The sequence below is a fragment of the Archocentrus centrarchus genome, chromosome 9, assembly GCF_007364275.1.
Source record: "Archocentrus centrarchus isolate MPI-CPG fArcCen1 chromosome 9, fArcCen1, whole genome shotgun sequence".
NCBI classification, from domain to species: domain Eukaryota; kingdom Metazoa; phylum Chordata; class Actinopteri; order Cichliformes; family Cichlidae; genus Archocentrus; species Archocentrus centrarchus.
The window spans coordinates 17,056,310-17,076,788 of record NC_044354.1 but is presented as its reverse complement, the minus strand read 5'-3'; the positions used below and the strand labels follow the sequence as shown (position 1 = coordinate 17,076,788).

At 40.4% G+C, this 20,479-nt stretch overlaps 1 protein-coding gene across 1 annotated transcript; it reads right to left on the bottom strand.

The window, feature by feature from the left end:
- Positions 1 to 888: 888 nt before the first annotated feature.
- LOC115785566 (aquaporin-3-like) lies at positions 889 to 5,856 on the bottom strand. Its single transcript, XM_030737302.1, has 6 exons — positions 5,654 to 5,856; positions 3,067 to 3,193; positions 2,749 to 2,886; positions 2,515 to 2,630; positions 2,192 to 2,409; positions 889 to 2,092 (listed from the first exon to the last, which is right to left on the bottom strand). The coding sequence occupies exons 1-6, from the start codon at positions 5,759 to 5,761 to the stop codon at positions 1,873 to 1,875; spliced, it is 927 nt and encodes a 308-aa protein (XP_030593162.1). The 5' UTR covers positions 5,762 to 5,856; the 3' UTR covers positions 889 to 1,872.
- Between the last annotated feature and the right edge of the window lie 14,623 nt (positions 5,857 to 20,479).

The following is a 20,479-nucleotide window of genomic DNA, read 5'->3' as shown; positions in this document are numbered from 1 at the left end:
TATATTCTGGCAAGTAGGTGAGAGTTTATGTCAAAATGTATGTTTGCTCTGGGCAGACAGGGATGATTTGACTTAATTTATGCTCTGGAGGACCATGGGCCAGTTGTGGTCTTTGGATTCTGAAGTGTGCTCAGAAAAAAAAAGTGCAGCCTAAAATAGCATTTCTGAAATAGTGCTTTCACTGCATAATGATGGTGCAGGTCTTCTCTTGGTAACAAAAAAGCACTATTAAGCAGCTGAATGATTAAATTTAGTAATACCTGTGTAGTCTTAATTTGTTTAGTTCTTAAGTTTGGAAATTGTAAATACAATTCTAAAGGTGAAGAAGCACAAAAGCAAAGACAGCAGATTATGGCCAGCTCTTAGAATCATTTTACTTCTTTTCTGACCTGAATTTATGTTGAATTTACACTTTATGGTTTATTTGAAGGTGTTCTCCTGTAATCACACTTCTGTGAGTTCTTTTTCAAATACACAAAACTTCTAAATAGCAAGCTTTTAACAAAATGTTTTCAATTAATTAATGTGCCAGTGAGTGAATGAGGGCAGTAATCCCCATGGTAATCAGAACATTAGGGGCAATGACCCCTAAGCTGGGAGAATGGCTCCAGCTGATTCCTGAATGACATCCAAGATCTCTGTCCAGAAGAGCACAGTCCTAGGAACAGCTAAGATGTAGCACCCTCAAGCTCCCAGACCTCTGATAGAAGACCCAAGTGGATTAATTTTTATATATATATATATATATATATATATATATATATATATATATATATATATATATATATATATATATATATATATATATATATATATATATATATATATATATATATATATATAAACTAGTTTGGGTATTTTTTTTATCTCATGTAATCAGAGTCCAGTCACCCCCAGCACAAACAGGAAAAAAAAATCAAGCGAGAAACATGAACCACAATTATGCAACAATAAACTTTATCGTACTGATACAAAAGCAGTTTCCCTTAACCTACATACAAAATTCAAACACTCTAAGTCCCAAATGACACCCAACAAAGAATACACAGGATATAAAAATATCAGACACTAAAGAACATAGGTGATGTGTTTCTGTATGTAATATATGACTATTTTTAACATGAGTTTCAAGCATGAAAGTAGAAGTATATAATAGCTTCAAATGACCTTTATTTCATACATTTAGTAAAGACTTTTTGAGGGCATAAAGTGTGGATATAAAAAAATACAGCAGTTTCAGCTGGTTTAAGATCACCTCCATAAAGGGAAGAATGTTGTGGGAAGAATAAAGCCACACCACACTAGATAACACAGATGACACAGTCTACACAAATATGATCATGCTACTGAGTGTCATCTACATTAAGTGAACTGTACTATATTCTTTTCAAGTTGATATATACAGACAGATGTTTGAACATGGTTATGTTTAACTATTTTATATCTCACTTTTGTGGGAGATATTAACATTGAAATGGGCCAAAAAAAAAAAAAGCACAGAAGATAATTAGTAAAGATTTTAATCTTTCTGAATATACATGATAGAGAGTATGTAAAACCTGAAAATGTTTACCTAAAATTAAATTGGTATAAAGCATGCAATACTGTTAAATAGACACTAAAAAAACAGAAGTTCATGTCATTTAAGAGTTAATGTATTTCTCTTTCTGAATTTGTGTTTCCACTTACACACTGTCATTTCCCCAAACTATAATACAGCAACATGTGACAGTAAAGAAAGTGACCTGATAGCTATCTGAAGAGAAATCCTGACAGACAGAAATAGTTGTGGTAGGAAGTAAAAATGCTGGTGTGATGCTGTGTATTTACAAGTGCATGTTTTCAAGTGACTAGCTACATTTCTTTGACACACTAACACTCATTTCTAACATGCATTTCTTTGGACGCCTCTTTAGAGTTGTCTTTAGAAGCAACATTGGTGAGTCGGACATTCTCCTGGGCTGTGCTGTCTGTCTTGTCACGGGCCTCTCCCTCCGTGTGGAAACCAACCATTAATTGGTAGATTATTACACCAATGAGGGCGCCAAGGAATGGGGCAAAAATAGGGATCAGGAACCAGCAGTCTCTAGCCCTGAGGAGAGACAAAATAAGAGTCAAAATAAGGGCCAATAAATATAGAGCAGTGAAAGTACAATATGAAGGAAAAATGTGTAAAAATCTGTCCATTTACGTGAAAACGGCACTCCCCCACCCAGCCATGGCAGTGAAAAGACGCGGTCCAAGGTCTCTGGCAGGATTTACTGCATAGCCAGAATTAAAGCCCATAGACAATCCAATGACCAGAACCACAAATCCCACAGTGAAGGCCTCCAGCCCTTGGGGGATGGGGTTGTTGTAAGGATCCACAATAGCCAGAATGCAAACTATCAGTGCTGCTGTGCCGATAATCTATGTTGGAGAGATAAAATGTAACAGGGAATTACAAGATCATCATCTATATTTTTTACAGTGTAAATTGTGCACATGATATGTGTTCATGTTTTAAAAGAGTACCTGATCAAAGAAACCGTTGACAAGGTTGAGATGCTTTGCAGGGTAGGTAGCAAAGATGCCAGCTGTGGCTCTAGGTCCAGTCACATTAAAACTTCCAGGATGGTCCCACAGGGCATCTAGAAGGATCCAAACAATAAGATGGATCATGGATTTTATTTCTTTATCATTACTACTGCTTCTTCAAATAGATAAGAACTAGATCATTCTGCTTAATCACTGGAAGTCTTCACTTACCATAGTACATGCCAAAAATAATAGCAGCACCAAAAAAAGCACCAATTGTCTGAAAGAGGAAGTACGTGGGGAACTTTCTCCAGCGCTCTCTTCCAAGCAGACACAAAGCAAAAGTCACTGCTGGGTTGAGATGGCCACCTGCAAATGCACACGGTGATATTATGTCAGTGTGTGTAGATTATAATTACACAAAATCACAGGCTTGCCTAAAGTAAAACAAAAAAGCTCTAAATATAGATTTAGACTGTATGTATGGTACAAAACCACACACACACAGAGTTGATGACAATATAAACTTCGCTAAATCTGTTTGTTTACCTGATATTTGGCCACAGACCAAGATGCCTAACATGGCAGCAAAGCCGAAGGCAAAGTTGACAGTAAGGAACAAGCCATGAGAACCACCACTCAACACCCTCTGGGCCACAGCACCACAGCCAAACATCTGGAGGAGGAGTGGAAAAGCAAGTTAAACTGGGTCCCCAAAAAAATCATACACAACCTTTTGCCTATTTCTATTTTATAATATAATAATAAATTCAGAATGTACTTCTTTTTTTTTTTTTTTTTTTGCATATCCTAATTTAAATTTCACCACATGAGTTCTGTCAGAGTTTGTGGCAGTGTGTTTTCTCAGAAAAATGTATTCTGCACATCAAGACTACAAAGTTTTGTGTAGCACACCAACCACACTCAGTATTTCACAATATAAATACTGTGCATTTGCGGCTCTGTGAGTCAATCAAGGTCAAGCTGATGGGTGAAAAACAATGTGATCATGATTAGAGAGACCTGTGAAACAAAAACTCATTGAATGGGACCTGTTCTGAATTCAGTGAGCTCTATTGTTTTCATAATGGCAGGCAGGAGTCGACTACCCTGCACGTACAGAAAGGTCAGTATGATAACCTTGACTGGAGAGGGGAACTGTCCTGCCCAAGTGATTCATCCAAGAAGAGGAAAAAAAAAACTCGAATCCACTTTGAATTAGGGAAAGGTGTGCTCTACAACAACAGTACTAACTGGCATCCATCAAATTGTGCACTCTTTTTGATTATGTTTGTGCACATATCCATGAGTATTCTTTTTTTAATGTTCTTGCAAAAGAAGTACGTGTGGTCCATGCTTAGGCTGCTGCTGTCCAAGCCCCCTGATGAGGATACTTTTCAGTGAGACCAGATGACACAGATACTGAAATCAGCCTGAGGGAACTGCACTCAGAGGGACTGGCGCCTGAGGAGTGTTCATCATCATTGTGCTCAGTGCAGACCCTCCTCCTCCTCCGATGAGACCAGCCATTGCATTTAGCTTTTGCGTGTGTGTTTTAGTGTAAATGAAATCTATTTGAAACTTCTTAGTGTCAGAGGTGTTCAGTTACAGATAATGGACCATTAGCTTGCAAGTGCACATTTCATTATTTAGATCACATTCCACTAGAAAGGTCTCATTTAAATGTGATATTAAATATGGGAGCCAGGAGTTCTCCTTCCAGCTCAGAAGTGCTCATATTCATCAACAATTCTGTGCTTTCTCTTGACAAATTCCAACTACTTTGTCTGTTTCTGTCATAATGTAGCTTGTTAATTGCAACCGAACATTCAACTTGCTGATTCAGCAGGTTGTGCGTCTATCCTCCCAGCTTTTAGCACAGTTGTAAAAGAAATACCCAGCAGTCAGCCAACTCACACTTAGCATTTGTCTGGGAGATAAAGGCCTGGAACCACTCTCTGTGGGATCTTTTTAAATTCAGTATGATGAGCCCCAGAGGCCTTCCAACAGCTACTCTCCAGATGAAGGCACACTGCACTTGAAGTGGAAAATGCATTCCACCTTTACAGGGGTTAACACACCCCCACCACTACCAGAGACATTATGTGCTGCTAAATTACTTCCAAGGTCATCTTTGAAAAGCCAGTTAAGACTCAGTGATGAGGCACTTAAGCACACTATATTGACAGAAATGTTAATGTTGGTTCATAAGATTTTTTTTAATGTCTTTGTATTGAACTGAATGGGATCTGCCACGTTAAATCATCAAGCTGCAAGCGACAGTCTGCCAAGAATGTCACAGTCAATACTAAAACACGCCCATCCGCACACTCCCCGTGAACATGAGTTCATGCCGGGAGAGAGAAAATTGCAAGAACAAAAGACTTTTGACACAAGATGTTTTTGAGTGAGAAAATGTGACACCTGTTGTTCTGCCACCTACTAATGTGTGTCCCGATGAATAACTTCAGCTCACCTTTCTGTCCCGTCAGCAGTCACACAAAAAACTTCATGGTCTGTTAATTAATTTTTTTTTCCCCCGTCAACAAAAATCTGGTTTGAACAATTACATTTCAAATATAAGCCTCATAACAATTGATCACGAGTCAATCCAAACCACCCTGCTGAAAGGAAATGTAAATTATTGTAATTTTTTAAAAAATATATTAACTTGTATCTATAACTGACATTTTATTCAAAGGTAGTGTGCTTCTGTGAGGTCATTAACAGATTTACACAGAGTGCAAGATTAATGTTTAATCATTAAAAAAAAACCTTTACGTTGCCTGATAAACTGCTCCTTGTATTTATTAACTATAAAATCAGTTTTATCTTTGGTGCTTTTTTTTGAAAAAAAAATCTTCTAACAGTGTTGTCTGACTGACTGAGCTACAAGGCAATCTAGTTTGTTATAAACGTGAATAGCATAGAGTCTGTATGTACATATATGAGTCAGGAAGCAAAAGCTGTTCTCCTCACAGTTATTTTTTATGCATATTTTATACTAAAATCATAATTCTATGCATACACACACAGACATAGATGAACACGTTCTTACTCTCTTTCTCACACACACACACACACACACACACACACACACACACACACACACACACACACACACACACACACTTACCACAAGGATGAGAGTGCCGAGGCACTCTGCCAGGGCTTGTCGAAGCAGGAGGTTACGGATCTGGAAAAAGCGGCATAGTTTATCCAGATACTCCTTTTGTCTCCCCATGTCTTCTTGTCACAGGTTGATGAGACTGTGAGAAATAACACAAGCGCACACACAGCAGATTGAATTTCCAGAGTCCCTGTGAAACTGAGAGGACTGAGTTCCTCTTTATAGCCAGTATGCACTTGGACTGCCAATACTGAGCTTGGACCCACCCTCTGTACCACGCCTCTCTGCTTGTCATGGGGTGATTTACAGCCTGGTTTTCTTATAGAACAGCTTTCTTCCTCACCACCTTTCATGCACACACACCCATAAACATACACTCTGTACACTGATACATACAAGCTCCTTTGTTTGCCCCTTCTGTTCATTCATTTTTAAATATTTCAGTTCATTTTTATTAGTCAGTTTCACTTTCCATGACAGCCACATCAGGACCCTCTATATTGTAAGGTAAATAAATTATTATATACTTCCCAAGTGATACTTCATCCTCCTCAAAACATGCTAACATCCATAAAAATAGTGCAGAAAAAAAATTGTCTATTTCGACTTAAACGTATGTTTAGCTGCTTCCACGGTATAGAACTTACTGATGATGCTTCTTCTTTGTCCATGAAAAGTTAGATTAGGAGCGCTCACTTTATAATAATGATATAATGAATCTTTGGTAACTATCCCTGTTCCCACTTACTGGAAAATAGGTAAGTAATAACCAATTTTCTATGTATACATTTTAAAACAAACCAATCTCCAATTTTTTTAAAGTAGCATAATCCAAACTCTATCAACTTTGCTCAAACACTGCATCTTAGAATATAAATTTAGAACAAAGCTAAATGTTTCCCCTTTTGTTGTTCACACATAGATGTGTGTCACCTTAATTTGTCTGACATGCTCATTTGTTCATTATCTGAAACTTCATCACCACTCATTATGCCTGTTTTATCTGGCTTCAGTAGAGGATGAGAACAGTTCCACTGTAAGGTATTGGCTACGCTGGTATCAACAGGATCAGTGTACCATGCTAAATTACACCTGGCATGTGTCTGTTTTCGGCTATGCCAGTTTTTTTGCATGATGGTGGAGTACATCCACTGGAATTCACCTCATGACTGCGGATACTACTGTACAGAAAATTCCTTTTTAAAATCCCACAACCATGTCAACCCTGTAAGACTTATGAAAGAATTCCACTTTCTGCCTTGGAGAACGCATCTTAAAAAAAGCCTTATCTCTGCAAATAATGTTTGCATGACATGTTATTAGGTAGAGGCAGTCTGAGTCATGCTAGCCAGACACATCAAACCATACATGTGTAATTCATGTTGTGCAACATTTCACAAGAAACCGTTATAGGGGATCGAGGAGGCAGTTTGTTGCGTTGTTGCCCTCCACAAATGTTTAAGGATGTTCTCAGTGAAGAGAACGTTACCTAAACCATTTTGGAGGACATGAGTTGGACGTTAAAATGGGAAAATCTGAAAATGTATGTGGAAGGAACTTGTGATGAGCAGTTTCCTGTTACACTAATATCGTTAATATCACAGATATGGATATGAGGCAAGACGTCTTCTTCTTCTTGTGGTGTTGTCCTTGTCTGTTCCCCTTCACTTTCAGTGGCCAGAAACAGTGAATAGCAGGTATAGGCAATATGCCTAACTGTTTTTTACATTCAGTCAATTTAGAAATTTGTGGAAAGCTATCCTTTTATTTCCTAGCATAAACTATTCATATAACTCTATTCAGTTCTAAAGGTACTTTATATTGTAAGGTAAAGGCCCTTTAATAATACAGAGAAAACAGTCTGTTACTGTTAAACTGTTACCAAGAATAACATTTTGCTTGTTTTTAACATAAAAAATCTTTCAAAAATCTGTTTTGTTTTTCAGCTCAAACACCATTTTTTAAGGGCAGTGGAGCTGCATTTTTGAGCCATATGGTTTTAAACAACTTTTCCTGGAAGAGCTTGGCTCAGAAACAGGACAGTAAGTGCTAAAGTGAAAAGAATGGGGGTACCCACAAGAATTTCTGTCCGTTTTTTGAAATGAGAAGTCCTTACAATTAAAGCTGCAGTAGGCTGAGCTGCAGAAAATGCGCAGAAGCTGCCAAGAAATATGCAGCCTTCATACTGAATCTCCCCCCTATTTGTTTGAAACCCACCAGCAGCCCACACTTCATATAACCCAAAATAGCAGAATTTGGCTTTACATGGGTTTCAAACCCTTCCTTCCCAGGTAAAAAGGACCCCTCATATCTTTGGACCTTACTGTATGAACTTTTATGCTGTTTATACTACTCAACTGATCAGACCTCAAAATACTTGAAATATGTTCAAAGTCTTCTGTCTTCACTTTTCTAAAGCCTGAAAACAGAGCCCACAGTAAATGTAGGTGTGGCGATATGCCAGACCCAACAATTCAGAAGAGCTGAAGGCCACTATCAGAGCAACCTGGGCTCTCATAACACCTGAGCAGTGCCACAGACCATGCCACGCCGCATTGCTGCAGTAATCCAGGCAAAACTAGCTCCAGCTATGTATTAAGTGCTGGGGTTTGGGGTTTTTATTAGTTGTTAGTTATTATCTACAAAATTAAAAGAAAAAAACATTTCAAATATATCTGTCTGTGTGTAATGATTGAACATAATATACAAGTTTCACTTTTTGAATGGAATTACTGAAATAAATCAACTTTTTCATGCTATTCTAATTTTATGACCAGGACCTGTATATCCATTTATCCATTCTCTTCCACGCATCCTGTTCAGGGTTGCAGGGGGGAGCTGGAGCCCATCCCAGCTGACATAAGTCATGATTCTGTGTTGATTGTGTTGATTTAATGCAGCAACCTGCAGGTGATGCCGGCAATCATCTACCAACAAACCCTGCAGTGACTGCAAAGCAGACTGTTGATTTTGGATTGGAATAAAGTAGTGTTTTAACTATTTTTCTTTTTATTGATATTATGCTCAGTTTTGTCAGGGAACATAACCAAAAATGTCTTCTCAGAGAGATAAGATGGTAGCATCTAAAGAGGGATTCAAACTAGCAACCTTTGGATTATTATCTCCAATCTCATTGTACATCCTGTATAATGACAATAAAGGCATTCTATTCTATTCTATTCTATTCTATTAGCCAACTGCTCTAATCTCTGGGCTTCTTCCTGGTCTCATTGCCTTGGCAACATGCATTATCACTTTGCTTAAGATTCCTTGTTACATAAAAAGAATTCAGGGAAGCCTGTTACTGTGCTGAGACCACCAGTTGTGATGCCCAAGTTAAAAAAGGAGACTCAGAAGAAAGACATGACCCCTGGACAAAAGGTACACATAAAATCAAAAGACAAGTCAGTCCACCACTTTGATTTTGGGGTATCTATGATGTTCTTCCAGCCGGCTGTGACTCCTGAGAAGCCTGTTACTGTGAACAACCAGGTGGAAGAGGCACTACTTTATAAGGTGGCTGACAAAAAAGAAAAGATCAACACAGCTGGTTCTCTTAAAATTGAACAACTGGAAGCAGCTGTCAATGAAGAAAAACAACAAAAAATTCAAACTGAGAAGCTCTTAGCAGAACAGGTTGCTGAAACTAAGAGACTTAAGGAAGAGTTGGCCCAGGCAAAAAGGAAACTTGAGGAGGAAAAACTCCACAGGGAGGAGGAGATGTCACATCTTCAGAATGAGCACAGCAAAACAGCATCAATATTGAAAGTGGCAGCAATGAAGGCCCAGGAAGACCTGGAAAATGAAAGATCTCAGTGGCTCCAGGAAAGGTCCTCCATCCAGGCAGCTCTAAAAACACTGAAGGAGTCTATTGATGAGACTGTGGCTCTCAGACGGAGAGCCAGGCCTACTGTAAAAACCATTACAACCTGGCCTGAAAACGCACTCTCTGACCTACAGGACTGCTTTGCATACACAGACTGGGACTTATTCGAACACGAGGACCTAGAAACATTCACAGGGACGGTACTGGACTACATTAAGTTCTGTATCGGAAATGTGACTGTTAGCAAAAACATCCGGGTTTTCCCTAACCAGAAACCCTGGATGAACAGCCAGGTCCGTTCACTCCTCAAAACCCGTGATGCTGCCTTCAGGTCAGGCAACAAAGCTCTGTACAGTGCTGCTCGAGCTGACCTGAAAAGAGGAATTAAAAAAGCCAAAACGGACTACAGGAGGAGAATAGAGTCCCATCTGTCCAGCAATAACACACGGGAGGTGTGGCAGGGCATTCAGAACATCACAAACTTCAGAGGCTGTGATGTGACTGCAGGAGACCTGAGTGTGTCACTAGCAGAGGAACTTAACTGTTTCTTTGCTCGCTTTGAGATGCCTCAGGACCACCCATCTGCTCCAGTCCTGCCCCCCCCCCCCACCAGGCTGCACCCCACTCACTGTCCAGGAGCATGAGGTACGGCGCGTGCTCCTGGCAGTGAACCCCAGGAAGGCTGCCGGACCAGACGGAGTACCTGGCAAGGTGATCAGAGCGTGTGCCCACCAGCTCACCCTGATTCTCACCAGGATTTTCAACCTCTCCCTGGCCCAAGCAGTCATCCCCCCTGCCTAAAAACAGCCACAATCATCCCCGTGCCCAAAAGGTCATCTGTCACCAGCCTAAATGATTACCGCCCTGTGGCCCTCACACCGGTAATCATGAAGTGCTTTGAGAGGCTGGTTCTCCAGCACATCAAAGACCATCTGCCCCCCACTTTCGACACCCATCAGTTTGCATATCGTGCAAACAGATCCACAGAGGACGCCATCACTGTAGCTCTCCACTCTATGTTGAGCCACTTGGAGCAGCAGCAGAGCTACGCTCGCATGCTCTTTGTGGATTACAGCTCAGCGTTCAACACAATCATCCCGGACATTCTCACCACCAAACTGCACACCCTGGGCCTCCCCCCTCTCACATATTCCTGGATCAAGGACTTCTTAACCAACCGGCCCCAGACTGTGAGACTTGGCCCCCATCTCTCCTCCACCCGCACACTGAGCACTGGCTCCCCACAGGGCTGTGTGCTGAGCCCCCTCCTGTACTGCCTCTACACCCATGACTGCAGTCCGGCCCACAATAACAACCTCATCGTCAAATTTGCTGACGACACCACAGTGGTCGGACTCATCTCAAAGGGAGATGAGGCAGCTTACAGAGAGGAGGTCCTGAAGTTGACAGCCTGGTGTTCAGAGAACAACCTGGTACTGAACACCATGAAAACCAAAGAGATCATCATCGACTTCAGGAAGCACAGGACTGACCCAGCTCCCCTCTACATCAACGGCGAGTGTGTGGAGAGGGTCCACACCTTCAGGTTTCTCGGTGTCCTCATCTCTGCTGATCTCTCTTGGTCAGATAACATCACAGCTGTTATCAAGAAGGTTCAGCAGCGACTTCACTTCCTGAGGGTCCTCAGGAAGAACAACTTAGACTCAAACCTGCTGCTGACCATCTACTGCTCATCCATTGAGAGCCTGCTGACGTACTGTATCACAGTATGGTACGGCAGCTGCACTGAGGCAGACAGGGTCAGGCTTCAGAGGGTAGTCAAGACAGCACAAAGAATCGTTGGCTGCCCTCTCCCCTCCCTGATGGACATCTACACCTCCCGCTGCATCAGCAGAGCCAGGAACATCATCAAGGACAGCTCACAACCTGGCTTTGACCTGTTTGACCTGCTGCCCTCTGGCAGGCGCTACAGGTGCATCAAAGCCAGAACAAACAGACTCAGGAACAGTTTCTTCGCCAGAGCAATCACCACCCTGAACTCACACACTCACCCACCGTAACTGTGCAACACCCACATCTCTGTGCAATATTAGATTATTCATACTGAACAATATCTAACATTCCTATAATGTGTAATATCCAGCATTCATTCACTAGTGCAATATTCATTCACCAAGTGCAATATTCATCATCTTCATTATTATATGTATACACGCATTTACGTTCTTACAATGTACAGATGCACCAATGTAGGTATGTATGTATATATTTTTATACATTCTATTTTTTTTATATTTTACACATTGTTTATTTTCTGTATATCTCTTGATCATATTGATTATACTAGATTATAATATTTTTATTTTCATTTTAGAGAGTTTGATTTTCTGTTACATGGCACTGAACAGGAGTGGCCCACCAATCTCATTGTACATCCTGTATAATGACAATAAAGGCATTCTATTCTATTCTATTCTAAAAAGATAAATTTATATCTGACGTAATGAGCCAAGTCCATCATTTAGAGCTGGCTCAGAAAAAATCAAAGAAGAGATCTCTCTGGAAGAGATTTATTCAGCTGTTCAAAAGATCCTGAAGGATCCCTGCTGTAATCTCGGACCTCAATCCCAGAAATTTCTCTTCCACCAAAGAACAACAAGCCAACAACTAGCCCCAGCCAGTCGCGGCAGATGACCGCCCCTCCCTGAGCCTGGTTCTGCCGGAGGTTTCTTCCTGTAAAAAGGAAGTTTTTCCTTCCCACGGTCGCCAAGTGCTTGCTCACAGGGGGCTGTTTTGACTGCTGGGCTTTCTGTGTAATTATTGTAGGGTCTCACAATATAAAGCACCTTGAGGCAACTCACCTCAAGGTGCTTTATATTGTAAGTTAAAGACCCTACAACAATTACACAGAAAACCAGCCAGCAGTCAAAACAATAATAATCACATCAATAAAACATAATTCTTGATGTGATTTGGGGCTAAATAAAAAAAATTGAATTGGACCAAGAAACAGCAATCAAAAAATAAAGACCAAGAAATTAGGTGTATAAGATTTTAAATTCAAACATTAATAAAGCAATTGGGCAAAAGAAAAACAAAATTGCCTTGTCTTGTCTTGTTTTTTTATGTCCTGTGATTAGTGTTACATTTCCTGTTTGGGTGCAACGGCTGAATTATTTGTACCAACTGCTTCTTCGAGGGGGGTGTTTACTCACCGTCAGAGGCCACGAGAAGATCATTTGTAACCTTCACTAATGCTGTTTCTGAATTCTAAAACCTGACTGATCAGTTTCAGGGATTTGTGAGAGAAAAGCAAGGTTGAAGATTGGCCTATAATTAGCTAAGACAGCTGGGTCAAGTGATGACTTTTTAAGTAATGGTTTAATCACTGCCACCTTAAAAGCCTGTGGTACATAGCCAATAGACATGTTGATAGCTTGGAGGAAGTAACTCACTACTAAATATTCCACAGCAATTGGGAATGTCAGTGTCTCAGCCATGAAGCAGTTGGCCACATGAAATGACAGAGTGAGGTCAGTGGATGCTGAGGCGCATAGTACACAGAGGTCACTAAATTTTTGAAACAATCACGACAGACCTCCAAACTTCCTGTGGGCTTTAGATTATATATATATGTATATTTATATTTATGTACACACAAGTGCAGGTCATGAAATTAGAATAGCATGAAAAAGTTGATATATTGCAGTAATTCCATTCAAAAACTGAAACTTGTATATTATAAGATAAGATAAGATAAAACTTTAATGATCCCACGACTGGGAAATTTGTGCATTACAGCAGCTCAGTACAGAGAAAAAATGAAAAGGATGAGTAAGAACAAATAACTAAACTAAAAACTAAAATTCAATAGAATAAAATAAAATAGCAAAAAAACTATACACATATACATAAGCACTATATACATAAATATATATATATATATCAATGTCAATACACACATTTACATATACACACATATACACACACATCAAAACACTATATACAGATATCAAAATATTATATACATTTGTAGCGGGTAAGGTACACAGCATACACGGTATGCATTATATGGGTGAGTGTAATAAATAAAATGTATCTGGACTGTATGGATAAAGTGATGGCAGTGGAGGTACAGTGTTCAAGTGACTCAAGACATTATGATGTGTTATACAGTCTAACTACTGTTGGGATGAATGACCTGCGAAAGCGCTCCTTCCTGCAGCGAGGATGTTTCAGTCTCTGACTAAAGGAGCTGCTCAGTTCACCCACGGTCTCATGAAGAGGGTGATGGGGGTTGTCCATGATGGATGTCAGCTTTGCTAACATCCTCCTCTCACCCACCACCATCACAGACTCTAGAGGACATACCAACACAGAGCTAGACCTCCGCACCAGTTTGTCGATCCTGCTCCTGTCCCTTTGGGTGCATCCACCCCCCCAGCAAGCCACTGCGTAGAAAAGGGCAGATGCTACCACTGTGTCATAAAAGGTCTTTAACAGAGTCCTGCAGACACCAAAGGACCTCAGTCTCCTCAGCACGTGTAGTCGACTCTGGCCCTTCTTATACAGGGCGTCTGTGTTTGTACTCCAGTCCAGCTTGTTATTGAGATGAACACCCAGGTACTTGTAGGAGACCACTGTCTCAATGTCCTTTCCCTGGATGTTCACCGGTGCTGTAGGGGGTGGCTTCCTCCTGAAGTCTATAACCATCTCCTTCGTCTTGCTGGCGTTGATTTGCAGTGCGTTGTTCTCACACCAGCCGACAAAGTCACTGATGACCCCCCTGTATTCCTGGTCGTTCCCGTCTGATACATTTCCGATGATAGCCGTATCATCTGAGAACTTCTGTAGGTGGCAGTGGTCTGAATTGTACCTGAAATCTGAGGTGTACAGACTGAATGACTGAATTATGACTTATTAATTCATTACACACAGACTGATATATTTCTTTTAATGTTGATGATTATAACTGACAACTAATGAAAACCCCAAATTCAGTATCTCAGAAAATTAGAATATAGTGAAAAGGTTCAATGTTGAAGACACCTGGTGATCGTAGTGCTAATGGCGGCGACCGCTAGCGAGCTGTGGTGATGGCGATTTTTAGCGATATTTAGAATTTATTGAATCAGAATCAGAATCAGAATACTTTATTGATCCCAGAGGGAAATTACTGTTGTTACAGCTGCAACCGTTTCATTTAAACGAGTAAACCTAAAACACAATAACATACACTAAAGGCACAGAAATATAAAGACTAAAGAGATAATTTGACTATATACACATCTAAATCTATACACATATGAAACTTGTGAGTGCAAAAATTTTTAAATACGTGTCATTATATATATATGCACAGTCCTTTTTTGTACAATGTATAAGTGTATGTACAATGTATATAGTGTATGTACAATGTATATGGAAATTTAAACAATTTTATGTACAATTGAATACTGATAAGTGAATGACACTGATGAACCACAATGTCACCTATTAAGGGAGGAGGTATAGAGTCTGATGGCCACAGGTAGAAATGACCTCCTGTGGCGCTCTGTGGTGCATTTTGGTGGGATGAGTCTTGCACTGAATGTGCTCCTGTGTCCCATCACTGTGTTGTAGAGTGGGTGGGAGCCATTGTTCATAATGGCCTGCAGCTTAGACAGCATCCTCCTCTCCGACACTGCCATAAGCGAATCCAGCTCCACTCCCACCACATCACTGGCTTTGTGGATCAGTTTATTGAGTCTGTTGGCGTCTGCCACCCTCAGTCTGCTCAGTCTGCTAATTGACCTAATTCTAATCAATAGACTTAGTAATGCAGAACATACTCAAATATATATCACTGATATAAAGAATGAAATGTTTTCTATAAGTACTATATACAAATTTATAGTTTCTATTTTTCATGTTGTGTTTCTCTTTGGGGTTTAATTCATTCCTTTTTGTTTTCTGTTCGAATCTGTTACTTAATGTTTCTTGTATACAATTGCCTTAATTTCGTTGAGTAGATATGCTGCATCTGTGTGTCAGTTATATTGAAAGCTGAAACGTGAAAGAGTGGAGACAGATTAAGTCATGATTCTGTGTTGATTGTGTTGATTTAATGCAGCGACCTGCAGGTGATGCCGGCAGTCATCTACCAACAAACCCTGCAGTGACTGCAAAGCAGACTGTTGATTTTGGATTGGAATAAAGTAGTGTTTTAACTATTTTTCTTTTTATTGATATTATGCTCAGTTTTGTCAGGGAACATAACCAAAAATGTCTTCTCAGAGGGATAAGATGGTAGCATCTAAAGAGGGATTCAAACTAGCAACCTTTGGATTATTAGCCAGCTGCTCTAATCTCTGGGCTTCTTCCTGGTCTCATTGCCTTGGCAACATGCATTATCACTTTGCTTAAGATTCCATGTTCTTAGAATCATCACTTTGCTTAAGATTCCATGTTCTTAGAATCATCACTTTGCTTAAGATTCCATGTTACATAAAAAGAATTCTGTAAGATCAAAATAAAAAAGATTCTGTAAGATCAAAGGATTTTGAGCAGACCCTATAAATAGACCCAAGAATCTGTGTATCTGCATTTAGCACTCAGCAAGTCAGTCAGCAGACAACAGCAGTGAAGCTAAAGTGAAAACACAAATCTTTCTTTGTGGAGACAACTGGAAAAGCCTTCAAAAGAGTCAGTAACAGAGAAATAGGACCTGTTACCCTGACCAAGGATCATTCTGAAAAGAAAGACTTGATAATGAAAGGCCAAAAGGAGGTCCAGAAACCAGTTGAGTCCTGCAGCGTGACACAGGACACAGGTGACGCAGTCACACTGGAAGTGGGTGAGATGATTTCCTTCACACTTCTAGATTCAGACTTCCCTCCACTCCAGCAAGAGATGTTGGAAAACAAGAGTCAGAAGAAAGACATGACCCCTGGACCAAAGGTACCCTTAAAATCAAAAGACAAGTCAGTCCACCACTTTGATTTTGGGGTACCTATGATGTTCTTCCAGCCAGCTGTTAATAACAGCTCCCAGCCTGCAGCGACTCCTGGGAAGCCTGTTACTGTGCTGAGACCACCAGTTGTGATGCCCAAGTTAAAAAAGGAGACTCAGAAGAAAGACATGACCCCTGGACAAAAGGTACACATAAAATCAAAAGACAAGTCAGTCCACCACTTTGATTTTGGGGTATCTATGATGTTCTTCCAGCCGGCTGTGACTCCTGAGAAGCCTGTTACTGTGAACAACCAGGTGGAAGAGGCACTACTCTATAAGGTGGCTGACAAAAAAGAAAAGATCAACACAGCTGGTTCTCTTAAAATTGAACAACTGGAAGCAGCTGTCAATGAAGAAAAACAACAACAAATTCAAACTGAGAAGCTCTTAGCAGAACAGGTTGCTGAAACTAAGAGACTTAAGGAAGAGTTGGCCCAGGCAAAAAGGAAACTTGAGGAGGAAAAACTCCACAGGGAGGAGGAGATGTCACATCTTCAGAATGAGCACAGCAAAACAGCATCAATATTGAAAGTGGCAGCAATGAAGGCCCAGGAAGACCTGGAAAATGAAAGATCTCAGTGGCTCCAGGAAAGGTCCTCCATCCAGGCAGCTCTAAAAACACTGAAGGAGTCTATTGATGAGACTGTGGAAGAAAAAGATAAATTTATATCTGACGTAATGAGCCAAGTCCATCAGTTAGAGCTGGCTCAGAAAAAATCAAAGAAGAGATCTCTCTGGAAGAGATTTATTCAGCTGTTCAAAAGATCCTGAAGGATCCCTGCTGTAATCTCGGACCTCAATCCCAGAAATTTCTCTTCCACCAAAGAACAACAAGCCAACAACTAGCCCCAACCGGTCGCGGCAGATGACCGCCCCTCCCTGAGCCTGGTTCTGCCGGAGGTTTCTTCCTGTAAAAAGGAAGTTTTTCCTTCCCACAGTCGCCAAGTGCTTGCTCATAGGGGGTTGTTTTGACTGCTGGGCTTTCTGTGTAATTATTGTAGGGTCTCACAATATAAAGCACCTTGAGGCAACTCACCTCAAGGTGCTTTATATTGTAAGTTAAAGACCCTACAACAATTACACAGAAAACCAGCCAGCAGTCTAAACAATAATAATCACATCAATAAAACATAATTCTTGATGTGATTTGTTGCTAAATTTAAAAAAACTGAATTGGACCAAGAAACAGCAATGAAAAAACAAAGACCAAGAAATTAGGTGTATAAGATTTGAAATTCAAACATTAATAAAGCAATTGGGCAAAACAAAAACAAAATTGCCTTGTCTTGTCTTGTTTTTTTTATGTCCTGTGATTAGTGTTACATTTCCTGTTTGGGTGCAGCGGCTGAATTATTTGTACCAACTGCTTCTTCGAGGGGGGTGTTTACTCACCGTCAGAGGCCACGAGAAGATCATTTGTAACCTTCACTAATGCTGTTTCTGAATTCTAAAACCTGACTGATCAGTTTCAGGGATTTGTGAGAGAAAAGCAAGGTTGAAGATTGGCCTATAATTAGCTAAGACAGCTGGGTCAAGTGATGACTTTTTAAATAATGGTTTAATCACTGCCACCTTAAAAGCCTGTGGTACATAGCCAATAGACATGTTGATGGTTTGGAGGAAGTAACTCACTACTAAATATTCCACAGCAATTGGGAATGTCAGTGTCTCAGCCATGAAGCAGTTGGCCACATGAAATGACAGAGTGAGGTCAGTGGATGCTGAGGCGCATAGTACGCAGAGGTCACTAAATTTTTGAAACAATCACGACAGACCTCCAAACTTCCTGTGGGCTTTAGATTAGCTGAAGAACAGCACATAGAAAAATGTAAACAAGAACCAGCATTTCCAGTTCTGTCCCCTCGAGCCATTTAAGAGTCATGTTAATCCACTGTAAGATTACCTAATGCTGCACATTTATAGTTAGCAATGAAACAGTAGGCAACATATAATTACATGTAGTACGTCAGAAGAGACGTGTCTGGAGGGGAAGAGATCGCTCTAGGTTCTGGTTTAACCCACAGGGGTTCTTACCAGCATATTATGGATCTTGGTCAAGACTGGGTATCATACTTCAGAGCAGAAATGAATCGTGTGTGGTGTATAGCATCGTTTTTGTGAACACTCCAACAAACACCGTGAGGTGTTTTGATAAGAAAACGATGCTTTCTCTCTCAACAGCTGCAGACGCACAAGCACGTAAACACATACACATCCGATGACAAAGCTGTACGCCTGCATGCCAATTAAGATTTTTATATGTTGTTTTGTTCACAGTCGTGAGCAATTCATCATCAGCCATAACACTCATTACTGTGCACACACTGAGACAAAGTGCAGGTGTACTGTAGAGCATTGCGTGGAAAGTGAAGGACATTTTTTTTTTACTAGTAGAACGCAAGAGTATACAGGTTTTCTGTGTTCACAATACAACAGCAGCATCTCTCATCTGTTATGTTATATACATGGTCTAATAAAAAACTCTATGGTGGATGTATGAATTTTTCCTTTTTCAGTGGAATAGTGAAAGCTGTTTGGCTGAAATCTTAAATAATCTTGAGAGGTTGTCATGCAATGAGCATCTTCTGGAGCAAGGAGGTAGGAGATGTCTGAAAATGAATATTAAAGTACAATATATAACTGGTTCTCCATCCAAAGCTCTTCTTTGGATGTTGGCTTCCTTTTGTTCCATAAAAAGAGTCAAGCGGGCCCCACACTGCTTTAATAAATTTGAGGTCCACGTTCTGGGGAGGCCAATCCATGACTTGAGCACCATGCTGAGCATGCCTGGTTAGTACCTGAGGGTAGCTGTAGCTCAGAAGGTACAGGTCATCTACCATTTGGAAGGTTGGCAGTTTGAACCCTGGCTTCTCCAGGATGCATGCAAAAGTATCCTTGGGCAAGATACTGAACCACAAGTTGCTCTCCAATGTGTTCATCGAAGGGTGACTATTAGGCAGAAAGCCCTTATGCATAGAAAAAAAAGCTTCTATGAATGAGCGAGGGTTCAAGTAGAGTAGAAAAACTACTATACAAGCACAAGCCATTTCCCATTGATAATGTTCCACTGTATGCCTTTCTATCCAGGATATTTTTCTGGCAGTGTGTTTTCACCATCACGCTGACAAAATGAAGCCATTGCCAGTCACACACTTTCCACATGGCACTGCATGGTGGATCAAAATCTGACAGTAATTTTCTATGCTCATAATTTCATTAACACCACTGGCTGAAATGCAGTTCCAAACCATGACAAGCTTCCACTGCGGTTCACGATGACTGTAGACACTCACTGTTGTATCTCTCTTCCCCATTTCCCTTCATTAAGAATGGAAACAGGTCTCCATTGAGACCATTTCTGATAGTGCTTTGGTAGTAGATTGATCAATTGAAGGGCCAGATCCATCTCTTGGGGCCTGTCAGGTCTTTGCTGGATTGTTTCCAGTTTCTTGTGGATTTTCAGCTACTGCCCATCTGCTGTATACAGTATTTTTAGGTTGTCCAGTTGTCCTCAGATGTTTTCAGCACTCACTGCACTGCATACTGAGATATACAAAGATTTCAGCTGATTACTTTTTAGTAATCACTTTGTTGGTGTAAAAATCTAATTTTTTATAGATAAATAAATGAAACCACTTATGACAAACAGCCTGTAACAAAGATACTGTTTCAAATTGTTTTGTTATGTGTAGACATGACACTGGTTCATCCCCTGATTTAGAGGCCTTTTTTAATGTTTGAATGATTCATAGATCAGTGTCAGGTGGCTTAACAAACAAGCAAAAAACATTAATTTGATCATGGTCAGGTACAAGGACAGCTGATTTGAAAGAATTTCAGAAAGCCTGGAGAACTACTGCTCAAAACCACTTGAAAAACATACAGAAAATCTGGTTCCTTGGAAGTAAAAGATTTTTAAAAATGAGGGGCAGTGCATCAGCTACCCACTGATTCACTGACATGACTTCAAAGCCACCTTCTGTCCAGGTCCCAAATGAGCAGCACTAAACCAGCAAGTTTTTCAGCATTGGGAGAACTGGCACAGGCAGAGG

Coding starts and splice junctions, on each gene's coding strand:
- LOC115785566 (XM_030737302.1), bottom strand. CDS start 5,761: ATGGGGAGACAAAAGGAGTATCTGGATAAACTATGCCGCTTTTTCCAG. Junction 2,887..3,066: donor GGTCTGTGGCCAAATATCAG/GTAAACAAACAG, acceptor GTGCATTTGCAG/GTGGCCATCTCAACCCAGCA. Junction 2,093..2,191: donor TGGGGGAGTGCCGTTTTCAC/GTAAATGGACAG, acceptor GTCTCTCCTCAG/GGCTAGAGACTGCTGGTTCC.